This window comes from Xiphophorus maculatus, chromosome 20, assembly GCF_002775205.1.
Source record: "Xiphophorus maculatus strain JP 163 A chromosome 20, X_maculatus-5.0-male, whole genome shotgun sequence".
NCBI lineage: Eukaryota > Metazoa > Chordata > Actinopteri > Cyprinodontiformes > Poeciliidae > Xiphophorus > Xiphophorus maculatus.
In genome coordinates this window covers 23,268,229-23,283,436 of record NC_036462.1, presented here as the reverse complement: position 1 = coordinate 23,283,436, position 15,208 = coordinate 23,268,229, and the positions used below count along the sequence as shown (strand labels likewise).

Below are 15,208 nucleotides of genomic sequence, written 5' to 3'. Positions count from 1 at the left end.
TTCAGTGTGAGCAACGTGAGCCTGGGCTATAAAATTAATATTCAACAGTCATCTGCTGTGAAAGTTTGCCAATGAAGATGCTGTCACAGGACATCTACTAAATCAGCTTGGTGGGATACAGACATCTAATAAACTTCTCAACCTTGGGACGCCTTCATCTAAATCAAATGCAGACATTTATTTAACATCTTCTGAACATCTGTTTGCCGAGGCGGTAACTCCCTTTGTTTCCAGGTGTGGACAAGGCTCCATGATGGATGCAGGCTCACACATCATTCTCTCTCAGGCAGAATTCGAACAGAGACTCCACAGTTCATTTCTCCTCTTTCCTGGGTGGCTGCTCACTCATTGCCTCTGTTTGATTAATGACACCACCCCTCCAGTGGTTGTTGTAATAAAGTCAAATGAGGTCCCGAATGGCTAAGGCTTTGTGGAATCAGCAGTGGGTAATTGAGGAGGTGGTTGTCTCAGGTGGCTTTGTGTCCTTATAGCAATAAAGTAGCACTTCTCTTTCCCCCCACCTCCTTTGGCAGAGTTGGGGAAGATGGTAATTGTGTTAGAGAGTTTGTGCTTCAATGCACATCACTGTTTGTTTGAACGCACTGTTTTAAAGGTTACAGAGCCGACCATGCGGAAGAAGCATTTCTGGTTCCTGGACACATGAAAGCATGGCCAGATTGTCTGTTGAATAATGCAGAGAAGTGATCACTGAAACTGTGTAATCCATAGTATCTTCTTTAAACAGTTGCCACGTCTCTTTCGTAAAAGAAGAAAGTTCTTCCTCCTCTGGTAAATTTTGTCAGAGGAAAATTGCAGAAAAAAATCCACTTTACACTTGTAATCCTTCTTCTCACTTGGCAATATTGGATTGTCTGTGATTTTTAGATAGTCTATTTGGAAAGTTAATAGGCAATAGATGTTACAGAGCACTCCTCTTCCTTTGGGAAAATAGCTCTGATTTAAATTCAGTCCATTCTGCAAAACACAAACCAAGCCAGATTGAGGGAAGTGGCTCATGAATTTGTCATTTCTTACATGATGAATTTTGACTTTATTATTGTTTGTTGTGAGTGCTGGATTATTGCAGCAGGTTGCCTCTGTTCTTTCATGTGATAAAATGTTAAACGATTTAATAGCTGAATTTAGCACTAAGTGTGAAAGACAGTAAATCTTTGTGCTACTTGCACAATCTAAACCATTTTTAAATTCCCAGTAGTTGTGTAGACAGTGTTTCTCACAGTTTGTGTGTTATTAAAAACAGCATACATATAAAATGGTTGAAGGTGTTTTTTAGGAAGTTTGGGAAAAGATCATGCTGGCATTTAGTAATACAAACATGTCTGAATCATTTAGTAGCTGTTTTAACATAAATAATTCAGTGTGCAAGTTGTTCCATAAATGCATCGTGCAGTTGAAACACAAGAAGCTCACCTAGAAACACTCTGACAGACTCTTAACACAATGTTTTAGACGGAGTATTATCTGGTTTGTTTCTATGAAGACTCCCACAGTGAAAATAGAACATGCTACCTCTTCATTGTTAACCATTGTTGGAATAAACCCTTTATGTAAAGTTGTCTGACACATCATAATAGTCCTACATAGCAGACTTTAGGTATAGCTTTGAGTCCTCACACTCTGCTTTGTTTCAGTATTGCTTTTCAAACATGCACGGCAGAACAAAGACATCCTCACATAACCACTCTGCATGTGTACAAATTTAAAAGCACTGCTGTGTTCGTTAGGTGTTCTTGCATGCTGAATTGCAAGGCACATTGCAGAAATATTTCAGTAAGAATACATTAGGGTTGTAAATCTAATCTGCAGCAGATACAGTGTGCACCTCAATACATTGCAAACAATCTGATTCATCTACCATGTGTGGGTGGTAAAATATGTTACAGGACTTGATTCACAACTTTATCACCATTTAGCCTAATTTAGTGATTTTAGGGTAATGAAAGTGCAGCTAGATGCAGTGAAAGAAATAAATTAAACTATCCAGCTGAATAAGTCCAATTCATTAAACAGTTTCCTTTGACAACTAGGTTTAGTCTAGTCTGAACATTTTTTATAATCTAAATTACAAGAGATCAAAGCAATAATATTGCAACATTACAATAATCTGACAGGCTGGAAATGTGCTCAGGACTCATTCAGTAACAATGAGTAATCAGCATTGTTACTCATTCAGTAACAATGCTGATAATGCATGCTGCATTATCAGCAAAATGCATTTTCTATGTCATGAAACATCTAAAATTATAGTTCAAAATGTTTTCCCTTATAATTTCTAGCTTTCTAAATTCATAATCAGTGTTACAGACTGATTGTGTTACAAGAAAGTAATACCACTACCAATTTAAAGAAACTTTAAACAGCAAGCCCTTTAAAAAATGTGTTTTTGTTTTAAAAAGCACATCAATGCACAGGAGACACTGAAAGCACTGTTTGCTGTAAAGCTCTGGTGTCTGTAATTGTCTTTAACTGAGCTGAGATGTTAGGACGGAAATAATGCAAAAAAGTTGGAATATTTTGCTCACAGATTTGGTCGCTCTTTTCAGTTGGCAGCAAGTGAAGCTGAAGCACTGGTGGATCGAAATAGTCCCAGCATGCCCCATCTTGAGTGTGTTAAAAGACTGATTATGGTAATTTATAGTTAGCTGCCTCTGCTGTCTTTAACTTGTTTTTGCTTGTGAGACATATACATATGCACAGAGAATTAACAGTGCTAGTTGTCTGTTTTCTAGCAATACAACAACAACATAAGCAATAATACTTGAGTGGATTATATTTTTTAGTCAAAGTGTAGTTTACCTGGTTCATAAATGGGAATTATGCTACATGATGCGAAAAGTAATATCTAGATTTAATGAGTTTCTTTTAAAATTATCAGCTGCCCCACCAAACATACTCACAACTTGCACATGCATTTTAATGGGAACAAGATGAAAAGGTTAATTGTTACATGTCTGGAAGGCATATACTATTTCCCCACTAATTCTGCATTAGAATTTGGTATTATTATTAATGTCCTGAAAATAATGTTAGACCTTTGTTGCCAGCTTGGTAAGTTTTTACATGGCATATGTGGTTGCAATATGCAACCACATATGTTTGTTTGTTTGTGTTCAAGCAAAGTCAGCAACAACCAATGTTTTCTTTTAGAGTAAGTTTCACAATAGAATAGTTGAATTAAGTGTATATTTAGATTAACACAAGAAAGTACTGATGAACTTTTTAACTATTAACTCTTATCAACTCTGTTCTGGGTAACAGGTGAGTCCAGCAGCTGCTCTTCTAGTCACCTGATGTTTACCATCTTTACTTTAATGACAGAACTTCTGTGGGAACTCTGGTCTTTACTCAGTTTTTCTTATTTGTATATTGTCTGAACTTAAAATTCCTCATTCATGGACAATTTCAAACACAAGCTAAAAAATGCTCAAGTAAAATTTCAGGATTAAGCATAAAACTCTGACATTTTTGACTTTGGTAGAAAGAGAAATGTGTAGGAAAAAAATGTAAGCTGAGACAGAGTTACTGTATTCACAGTAAGATTAGTCTGATACCAAATAATTGTTTACATTTAAGAGCACCCTCTGCCGCTTTTGCATTTCACATAAAAGCTGTTGTGTCCAAACTTTTCCCTCATCGAGTTAAACATTTAAGATGAAAGCACTCACAAGCAACGAAAATTCACACTTTAGTTTTTAATAAACTGATAGTAATTGTTTTGTCAATAATTTTTTCCATCTCAACAATAAATTGAAACATATAGTCATTTAATAAAACAAATGAAATAGCATGATTGTGTAGAAAATGGATGTGTACTACTTTTGTGATCCAAAACATTATAAGGGTCTGGTGTTTTTGACTTGTTAAAAGATGGACGTACACTAGTCAACAATATTTGATAAATCGGTGTGTCCTGGTCTGCTTTTAAATAAGAGTCTTTGGATGTTTCTATTTCTATTCAGTATAATATTAAAAATAAAATCAATAATATAAAAAATATAGTTAATAAAAGATTCATATATTTTTAATTGCACAAAACCTTTCTAATGCTTCACTTTGGATGACCTGCACAGGCAACAGGACAATGAACTGTGCAAAGTGTCCACTGTTGTGGTTTCACTCATCAGACTGGACAATGAGAATGTGACCTGACAGTGTTCAGACCTGTGTGTGATCCTGAAACGATCTGATGATAGAAGATGAGTTGGATGTGTTTTAACCTTGTCAAGACACTCTTGAACTAACTTTGACAAAGTCTCATTGTCTCTAGTTACTCATTCTTCTGTAAAAAATTCATGTCTGTATTTCGCCTTGAGCAAGATTGAAAGCAATAGCATATACAGGGCTCCACTTTGGTAATAAGTAACCTACTTTTTACTTCTCCTTAAACCTTAAGTCCTCTGTATCTTTCACTGTCTGGAATTGTGCTGAAATTGTTCTGCTTCAAATAGTCTTCAATATTCCCAATATCAAGAGAAAATTTGCATAAGTTAAAGTGTTTTTCATTCTTTCTTCATTAAGATACCGTAAGACCATTTTGGAGTCATTGTCAAATAAACAAGCCAGTGGAGGCTAAGTGCAGGCTAATTCAGCCATTAATAAAAACATCACTTTGATCGTCTTTGTATCTTTCCGTCTTCTAAAACATATATGGATGAGCATTTGGTCCATTTTAATGATATTTAATCGTGAAGAATTTTATTAAGACCACTTATGAGCGCTCACTGAATACTTCTTCCATCTCATGGTGTTCAGTAAAGGTGAGCTGTTTGTGACTTGAAGAGAAGCACAAGACATCACCTCATTAGCCTTCTTCATCCAGTTGGAAAAACAGACATGTAGATTGTGAAGAATTTGGTAACTTGCAGATAAAAGCTTAGCGCAGATTTCAAAAGAACTGACTGCACTGTTTGAGCACTGCTCGCCTAAATTTTTTTATCCAATATTCCCCCATTTCCCATTTTGACCTAAATCTTTTATTCTTATATAAATAGTATTAATATTATACATTTTTCATTTTTTTGTTATGGTGGAGTTTCTCACTTTTTCAATATACTTCATTATTTTTCCTCTCCGCATTTGCACCAAATTCCTAAGAGTATTTCCTATTAATTCAATTTTAAATGTACACTAGCTTGGATATTCAGACAAAATCTATTATGCAGCATTGAGGGGCAGTACAATGCATGAATAAGTCAGCTATAGCATCTGTCTCCTGATGGTTCTCTGTGTGATGTGAGGAGAAATTGAAAGCCTTTAGGGAGTGGAATAGATGTCAGCCCTTGCAATGAAGCTGTCTTTAGTTTGGAGGCATCCTCTTTCATCCATACAGCCCCTCTGGAGGGAATAAGCAACAGATGTTTGTCTATAAGGTTGCTGTCAAGCTATTCTGTTTCATCACTATCTACACTCGACTCACACAGGTCTTTATTGGTAGGCAGCCGCTGTAACGCCACAACGTGACACAGGAGCATAAACAGCTTTCAATTCATTTTAATTTGTATATTTATTACTGATTATATCGGCATTAACATTGCGACTAAAGAAAAGTCTGATTCCTGATGAGAAAGATATTGTTTCCACTCTACTGACTGCAGTCAATGCTAGTCCCTCACAGACCCACTCTTAGATGAATCACCCTTCTCCTTCAGAATGGCCATTGTTCCTGAGTTGTAAATGAACACGAAGTCATCTACTGCAAGCTAATTAGTGCCTGAAAACCAGAAAAGTTCAGCTGGAAGTGATGATGGCAACCCACTGTTATGGTGAGAAGTCTGTTTCCTGCTAGTGGGCTGAGTAATGTTATTGATGTGATCTTTACAGGCGATGCACATGCCTTGATAATCTAGCCAATGGCTGACAGGATGCGAAACTTCACAGGTTCAAATATGCGTACTCCCCCATGCTAAGGTTTGCTTAAATGTCTCTCAGCGATTTGCAGAGAAATTAAATGCATTTCTGACCAACTAGAAACTTCTGACACAATTTTGGGTGAAAATGTGACAGCTTTCCTTTTAGGACACATTTGACTTTTTTGATTCAGCTTTTTAGGAAAATCAATAAATTTTTCTGCAGATTCAGCCCATTCTTAATGTTAACCTGAAAACCATGCTCAAGAACAACCCACAAACAACCAAATCTCAACGATAAATGAGCAATCATCCGGTTGGTGATTATTGAATAGAAAAAAAAATATATATATATATATTTTTGACTATTTTTAGTGCAGACACACAGTGAATGGTTCAAACAAATCCTTAAAATCCCCCAAATATTAACATTTTTACAAATAGTCAGTGTTTATGGTTAAACCCAAAATTATTCATAATCCATACAGATTTATGGTCATTTTACCAAGATGTTTTTGTGAATGGATTCATTATTAAATTTAGGGGTTGCCCAGACAAAGTCCCATCTTTAGTCTGAGAAAATCTGTGAAGTGAGCTGAGTATTAGTGTAATGGTAGGGAGGCCTCGTTCTCCTTGAATCGTTGACTTTGATCAGAAAATTTATCATCACCAAAGTTAAATCTGTACTTGTGGAAACGCGCAAAGAACTGGTTAGCAATTCTGACGGTGTAAAGCTCAAACAGATGTTTCCTTTGATTATTCAAAAGGGTATGTTTAATTCTTGATGTGGTCATTTTTATTACGTGTTTTTCAATTTTATTTAAAAATAAATAGTCAGAACATGTTTTTTTTCAAAACGAATACCACTTTTACATTGTTTTCTTCTTTTTTTGAGAGAGAATTTTGTATCACGTTCTGTCAGAAAGACATGCAGCTGAATGAAAATGAATCTATCAGTAGTATGCCAGTAAGTATTTCAATGTCTCATCTAAGGCATTGGGTGTATTTAAGATTTTTTTTTCTTGAGTGAGAAATGTTATGAAAATACATTTTAAATAAATAAATTGCAAAAGTTTTATAGTCAGTATTCCAGAACATCCATTATTCCTGGGCTTGTAGTTCAAACAAATAACATATTTTTTTCTTTTAAAGACTCTTGTTTATAATCTTCGTATGCATCTAGAATAAGACAGAAAACGATTTTATCAGACCACCTGAGGAAGTGCTCTTTTATCAAATGCAACTGGGTATATTGGCTCTATGCTTTGCTGTTGTCAGTATTATTATATGCTTGTATTCTGAAAAAAGCAAACTGTATTTTCTTTCCTGATGTAACAAATTGAAAAATAATCCTGTAATGTAGTTAGCCAAATCTTGTGTCTCTCGACTTTAAACGCCCTTTAAAGTATTTTTTTTCCTTAACGCTCTGCCTTTCACCCTCAGATCACACTTCTCATTTTTCCGTCTTGATCTATTGAATATTGATCGAGGTCTGTCAGCTGAATCAATGAGGAGCCATTGTTTGGCAGAGTGCTCCTGGATAGCTCACAGTTCACCTTCTGTCTCAAGAGGCCTGAACGTGTACAGCAGTATTTGACCTTACACACAAGCTTTTGTATTTGAAAGTACTGTGCCGCCATTTAACTGCTGCACTAGAAGAAAGTTGTCAGGAAAATATTCAAACACTTGTTCATAATAAACTTTGGGCATTCAATGCAGAACTTGAAAACCATACAATGTTTCTTGCTAGTCATTCAGCACAGTTTATTTTAAAACACTTTTATATCTTTATATTAGTCTAATTTAAAATCGCACATAAAAATCTGTAGCTATGTTTGCATGTCCTTTCATCTAGACTGGAGCATGTCTAAGAGATGCACTAAATAAGTATATTTTCAGAGAAAACTGTTGTCTGGAAGAAATAATGTACAGTTTGCATGTGGGGCCCATCCTTGCAGCTCCCTGATGTTCTTTTCTTAGCTTCTAATATTTTAAATAAATGTAACAGTTTTACTCAGAGCATCTTCATGCATTGGCTCAGGTCTGTGACTCCCTGAAGGCTTCTCTACATGCAGGTTCTCATTACGGAGTAAAAATAGAGTATTCATGCTTGTATGTGTGAATAGTGAGTTTAGTTTCTTGGCTCATCTTGAATCTTCACATAAGAGATATATTCTGCTTCTCCTTATGTGTCATGCAGTATCTATTAGTGCACTTCCTTCCTGTTTTTCTGTCAAAAACCTTCAGAGTGTGCCCTGCTGGTCTTTTAAGATCTTTGTTATTCCTAACATAATAAAAATAAATCCCTCCTTTATTTTGTGTTGCTCCAGCTTCATTCAAAAATAGTTTTCAGCTTTTTCAAAGGTGCTTTTGCTTGGTTACTATTTCAAATATGCAGTTGTGTGTTTTGTGGCACCTTCCCAAGGACTCTACATATTATTTTAATCAATATAATTAAAAGTGCAGATTACAAATTAAGTCTTTGTAAATACATTTCTTTAGAAAAACAGCTTTAATTATTTTTTTTCTTTTGCAAAAGGTAAATAAGAAGGGCTCCATACAACAAGGAATATATTATTGTTTACTAACAGCCAAAACTATACAATGTACTATACAAAGTGTGTAAAAACATTTACACACTTTATCGCGTTTTGTCACACTTAAACCACAACATAGAGAAGAACCTAATTTTGAAGTCGAAGGAAATTGATATATGATTTCTAAAATATTTGACAAAAAAGTTGTGGGGTGCCAAGGTCAGTTGCTGCTTATTTATATAATTGTAATGCAGCTCATTCTGAAACCAGGTGAAATGCCATTTGGTGATTTTGTGCAAAAATTTTAAGGACCATGTTTTGTAAAGCCCACAGACCTATTCTAACTTGTTTAAGGAAGCTTAATGGGTTCACTTTAAAAAGCAATTTCTTCGAAAAAGAAATTGATAGGCTGACATGCAGGGTGAGAAAATAAATTTGTGTTTGAATCTGTAGCTGACAGGGTGCCAAGGGTCTGAGATGGTGTGCACGAAAACTTTGGGTGGAAAAAAAATAAACACTCACACGGTTTCATGCATCCATCACTTGTGTGAACAGCTCGGTTTTTCTCACCTGAGCATCGATTGGAGTCTTTCAGTGTGTGAATCAAAGGTCTCCATCTTCTGCTGAGAAACACTCAAACCTGGTAGAGGAGCCTAAGACAATTTTTTACACAACTGGAAAACACTATTTGGGCCTCTGACCTTGGCGTGTTGAGTTAAAATCCCAAAGCATCAAAACCATCACTCTTTTAAACAGGCAGCTGTCATGGAGATCTAACTTGTTGAAGCTTCAGTTTCCCTCTTGTTTGTGATGGAGCAAACAAAATCAGTTTTCACTTTTCCTCACTTTCCCCTATTTAACTCTTCTCGTATATACATGGCTCAATAGTCGCAATAAAACAGTTTGGGGTAAAACTGCAAAGTATGAATAGGTACAATAGGATTTTTATGCACATGTAATGAGCTTATTTGTTTGAAGTGCATTTCTCAGTTTTATCCTCCGGACAAAATAATCCAAGTAATGTTTCAAAACACATAAAAATGTCATATTTAGACACTTTTACTACAGTGATGACTGATGCACCATAGACGAGATCTGCTGGTTATAAGTTAAGATTCAAAGTCTGTAAATATTTAAATAAAAACAGTATACTAAATGTTTTGATTAGTTCACATGAAACCTTTCAAAGCACTTAATTTTTAACGGTATATCACATTCTGCTGGATTTTACGGTAATGTCAGGAGAATTAAGACACAGTTAGTATAAGTAATTAATGTAATGCTCTGCGTTAGTCCTCTAAGAACAAATCCTGCAGAGAAGATTATTTTTTCTGTAATTTGGATTAAGATTTCCCATCTTTTCTTTTATTTTCCTCACAGAGGGATTCCTGGGAAGAAATGTGGCACAATCATCCTGACGGCAGAAGAGCTCAGCAACTGTCGAGTGAGTAAATTGTGATAATCTCCCAAATATACATGTTAACAAGAAAATAGTGCTTGTACACGAACATCTCCTAACGTCGGGGCAAGAAACGACAACGCTGGAGTTTTCCTGTATAAGGCATACAGCAGCTCTTTCCTCACTCCATGCAGTGACCTGCTGTGTAATGAAATTGTGCAGAAACATAACCCAGAGCCCCCTATCAACCTTACATGTGTGCCGTTTTCTCAGGTGGGCTCCTGCAAATGCCACACTGAACTCCTCTCACACCGCATTGGGGTAGGATAGTGAACAAAATTATGTGGATCAAATTGATCCAAAAGAAAAATTAAAAATGTAAAGGAGTGAGAAAACTAATGAGCACAACAAAAGAGAAAGCTGGAACAAAAGGAGCACGAGTCTATGTGGAAGAAAAAAGGTGGAAAATTCAAATAGGCTTAGAGAGATACAGTAACACGTAAAGGAGTTGGCACAGGATCATTTCATGCCACTGTGAACCAGCCACAAAAAAAAAATAAAATGCTTGGCTGGTTTTGGAGGCAGAGCATAGGTTAATTACCAGGAAGAACTGTGAGACCTTGTCTTCTGCTTTCTGCTGGTGTTAATTCTGTCTCGGTAGTCACAGCATGGTCAACTGGATGAGTATATGTGCCTGTGGCCCATACACACTTGAATGCAGCTGGATGATAAACACACACATTGATGTGCATCTTTCTCTCTTACAACCTCCTCTCTCTGATTTGGAGCTTACGAACAGAGCTACATGAGGGCAGAGCCTGAACATTTTTCTCACATTACAGATTATAAAAGCCTATCTAAGGACAAATGCTGCTAGTTAGCTCACACTATCAGCACCATGATAAGGGCATGGGGCTACTGTTTTACTACGTTTCTGTCTCTATCAAATAAACTTAAGAATAATGATTGTCTGAAAGGAATTTGAAATAAGGTGGATAATGGTGCTCATTTGTTTTGCACAGGTTACGTTTTCAGACTTTACTAGATAACAAACTGAGCTAAATTAAGAGTCCAAACATAAAATGTTTCCTTTTTTTTTTAAAGAATTCAAACATTTCCGCATTAGCTTTCTAAGCACTTGAATTGTAAACTGGCCTTTGACAGATTATTCACATTTGACATTTTTAAAAGTTCTCTACTGTTCTCTTTGTAATATCTATTTCAATTTGCCTGACTTCTCAATAACAGTGCTCTCATTTACACATGATCCTACCTAAATTGTAATATATCAAAATAACACTGAAATTCTGATTTAAAAATTAGGACTACTTGTTCAGCTGTAAAAGTAGTCCTAAGTAGTCCTTGTACAATGTGCAAAAAGGTTGCTCTGCCCCTCTGACAAAATCCCGACTCTCTTCAAACATATCAGCTGACAAATTGGTTACTTTCTTAATATATTAGAAACATTCATATTGATTTTGGTGGTACTTACCCATTTGATGGACCAAGAGAAAATTTCGATTTGACAAAAGCTACAACTTCCTTCCTCTGCCTCCAGGTCTCACCCTGTCCACACCTAACTTGTTGCAGTTAAAGCAGAGGCAGCAGAAAACTTAACAGGGCACCAAGTTTGGAAATGTGGAAGATTAGATAAAAAAAAAGAACATGTATAACCTCTAACCTTTAAATTTGCTATGGCTGAAAAACAGCAAAACTAATCAACTAAAACGATAAATAAATAGTTAACAGAGCATAGTGCAGGTCTGTGGTCTTAACCCTCTCTTATGTTCTTAGATAAAGAGCATTTTACAAGCTAAACCTTACTGAATACTCCTCACTCAAACCACCATCAAACATGAAGATCTTGACGGCAAATAATTTGTCAATATCTGAATCAGGAAAAAGTTTTAACAAAGATCTCTTATAAACATTCCTCTTTACCACCTCCATACTATGCTAATTATTTTAATTTTAAATAATTATTAATATTTTCCAGTCCCTCAGTCATTTAGCTGGAAACAGTTTTCCTCGAATGCTTAATTCCTGGATACAATATAAACTATAACTCAAGGTTATGTGAGGTGCTTTTCTGCACTGCCAGCAGGTCTGGTGAGGTTAGAGAGGTCAACATCATTTTTGCATTTAGTAGCTCGTGTTATTCTCTACTCTCTAATTTTGTCAGGCAATAGGAGAGAGTAGGTGTAAGAGGATATTTTAGAATAGCTTTTTTATTATTATTATTTCTTTTTTTTTTTGGAATTTTTACTCCTAGGTGAAAAGTAGCAGGTAACAGCTGTTATTCTTGTGCAAAAGTATTTATGCCCTTAGGTTTTTCATAGTGTTTACATTGTAAATTCAACATTTATATTTAAAAGTATAACATTTTGTGTTAAAAACCCAAATTGCTCCATGCTCTATAAGATGAGATCTATACTGCTATTTTTCTGATTTAAAAATTGTGAGAATGTCACGAGAATTTGATCTGATATATTCAGATGTGTCTGGTGAGAGTTCAGTTCTGATTGCAGTAAAGTAGGATTTCTGAACCAGATTTTATGCACCTTTTTTATTGCTAAATCATTAAAATGAAGAGACACCGCAGTGCACTGAAATTGTATTTAAATGGGATTTGAGGACACATAGTTCTGCACATATCGTCCTATTACAACATTATTTAAAAATGTAGTACATCACATTAATGACTATAAATATGTAACAGACTAATGTTCCAACACTTTGGAACATTATTTTTCATAAATTTGTTTGTCTGCCAATGAGATGAGAACTTTTCACAATGTTTATGAAATTGCTTAACGATTCAGTGTCTTTACTATCAACCTTACTGTAGAGGAGAAAACATTGCCAAGCTTTTTCATCAGTTTATTAGCCACTCAAGTGCCAACCAATCGAAATGTTGTGAGATCTGCTGATTGTGAGTAGTAGGTGTTTAAAACAACATGCAGTACTCATTACTTTATTATGTTGGCGATATTTAGACTTTCTCAGAGAAAATATTGTCTGAGAAGTTAAAGTATCTCCAAGCACTGTGATCCTATACAAGAACAAACATAGAGGAGGAGCAAGAATACTGAATGAGAAGCTCATGGGGACACCAGACTGTGGGTTTTAGTTTAATTACGAAAAAACTAAAGTGGTTCTTTCAAAAACCAGCTACAAGCTGAGGTATGGCAATGACCCTGTCAAAAGTTAGACATTAACCTGAATTGATGGGCTGCAGCAGAGGGTTATGCAGAAAGTAATGTCTGCAAACCTCCATGATTTTAGGATATTTGCAAGAAGTGAGACCTAATTTCTTCACAACAATCTGAGGCTGTGTGATAGTCATTATAAAAACAGCTGATTCAAGTTATAAGACACCAAAACTCGAAAACAACTTAATTTCAGGAGGACAAACTTATTTCAGAAAATATAAAATAATTATTTTTAAACATCTCAATTTGTTGTTTTAGTCAGCATCAATTTATGAAATGAAATCTTTCTTTTTTACATTATTGTGTTTTATACTCTGATCTACGGTGGCCCTGAGGTGCAAACCACTTCAACAAATTCAAAAACACATCATTAACAAAGCACAATTACAACTTCCAAAAACACTACAACATTAACAAAGTGGAAAGGGTATGTCCCAGTTGGAGACCTGAGAAATGGCTGATTGGACGACAGTGTTTTTGAACCGGTCGGCCCATTGTTGCGATACGCTATAGCGTCCGCCATATTGAAAGTGGCTTACCTGCCAGCAAGCTAATACAAGTAAATGGACCAAACTTCGTAAAGTGCCATTCTGCAAAGTATTTTAAGTTAATGAATGTCACTGACACAATCTCTCACATACTATTATATATAGGAATGAGAAAAAAACCTCTAAGGACAACGTTTCAAACTTTTTGATGTGATTATTTAATTGTTTTGGGTCACAATAATTACTGTACATTTGATACATCTAATTTTGATAAGCAACTGATTTTTAAGTCTTAGTCAGGGTAATGAATAGTTTTGTTTTTAATTTTCACCAGAACACAAATAAGGTTTTTGAAAATGACTAGTGAGACAAATTCAAAGTAAATAACTCCAGATGTTTATGGTTATTCAACCCCTTAGTCTCTGCCTGCCGCTTTTTCTAATTTTGAGCTCATCCATCCTTAAAGATTTGTAGATTCAACAAACGAAATTAGATTGGGACAAAATGCCTCAGATAATTTTGAATCACATTATTTCCAAAGCAGAATGACTGTGATAAATGACAACCATATGGCTTCAATCCAACGAGAATGTGAGGAACACAGGTGGCAGTGAGAGGGAGATTTTTCTCCCATTTGATCTGGTTTATGAGCCGAGCAGTAAAAGTATCAATTTAAGTTTATCTGAACAATTCTCAAATTCAACATGAAAGCTATTCAAACCTTTTGGATTGTAAATAACAAAATATTTGCTTATGCAAAATAGATCAATTTGTTCTTTTTAATCACATGAAAACTAACTCAAAACAAACACTAGGCACAACTGATAATGATTTTATGCAAATATAAACATTTTCTGAGATTTGTGACAAATACATTTGTCACATTATAACTCAGGTTTAATGAATTCATTTTGAGCTCCTGTTGAAATATTATTGAAAGTCTCATTCCAATATTAACCCACTTAAAATGGCTCCTAACCAAGTTACAGCAAGGCAATTTAAAGCTACTTTGATAGGCTTTGATACTTTGATTCTCATAAGACAATGCTGTCTAGATAATAATTTTTATCTCCTTGGTGACATTCGTTTAAGATTCCATTATACAAGTAAATCTCAATAATTTAGAATATTAGCAGAAAGTTTAATCCAGTAATTGAATTCAAAAAGTTACAATTAAATTACATAGATTTATTTCACACAGAGTGAATTTTTCCAACATGTATTTCTATGCATTACAAACAATTGGCTTAAAGTCAATGAAACTGGAAAGACTTGACAGTTCTCCAGCGAAACTCATTGACAAGAAGTTAAGTCGCTAAAAATCATTTCTTAATAAAATAGTTCTTCACAGATTACTTCCAGATTATTTCCAAAATTACTGTAGGAAAGTTGAGTGGAAGGACAGGTCGTAGGGGAAGTTTGTTCACAAGCAACAGGGATAACTTCAGTCCAGGAGGCTTATTGGAGATTTTCAGGAAATGCACTGCAGACTGAGTCGGTGTGCCAAGACAAGCAACTTAGAGATGTATCCACAACTGTTGCAGTCGATGTTAAACCAGAAACAACATCAGAAATGTCTTGAGGACAAAAAGGACTGGATTGTTGGTCAGTAGTCAAGTCTTTTTAGATTAAAGTCAATTTTGCTTTTTGTGGAATGAGGACCAGAGAGTTTGGAGGAAGAGTAGAGAGGTCATGTTACATGCTG

The 15,208-nt window shown here is 35.3% G+C and overlaps 1 protein-coding gene across 3 annotated transcripts in view; it reads left to right on the top strand.

Annotated features, from left to right (window-relative positions):
- Positions 1-15,208, top strand: part of LOC102231072 (copine-8) — a 124,614-nt gene that overhangs the window by 73,449 nt on the left and 35,957 nt on the right. For all 3 annotated transcript variants that reach the window (XM_023325253.1, XM_023325251.1, XM_023325252.1), the window contains one exon: positions 9,785-9,848. In XM_023325253.1, coding sequence (XP_023181021.1) covers positions 9,785-9,848 — 64 coding nt within the window. The remainder of the gene's footprint in view (positions 1-9,784; positions 9,849-15,208) is intronic.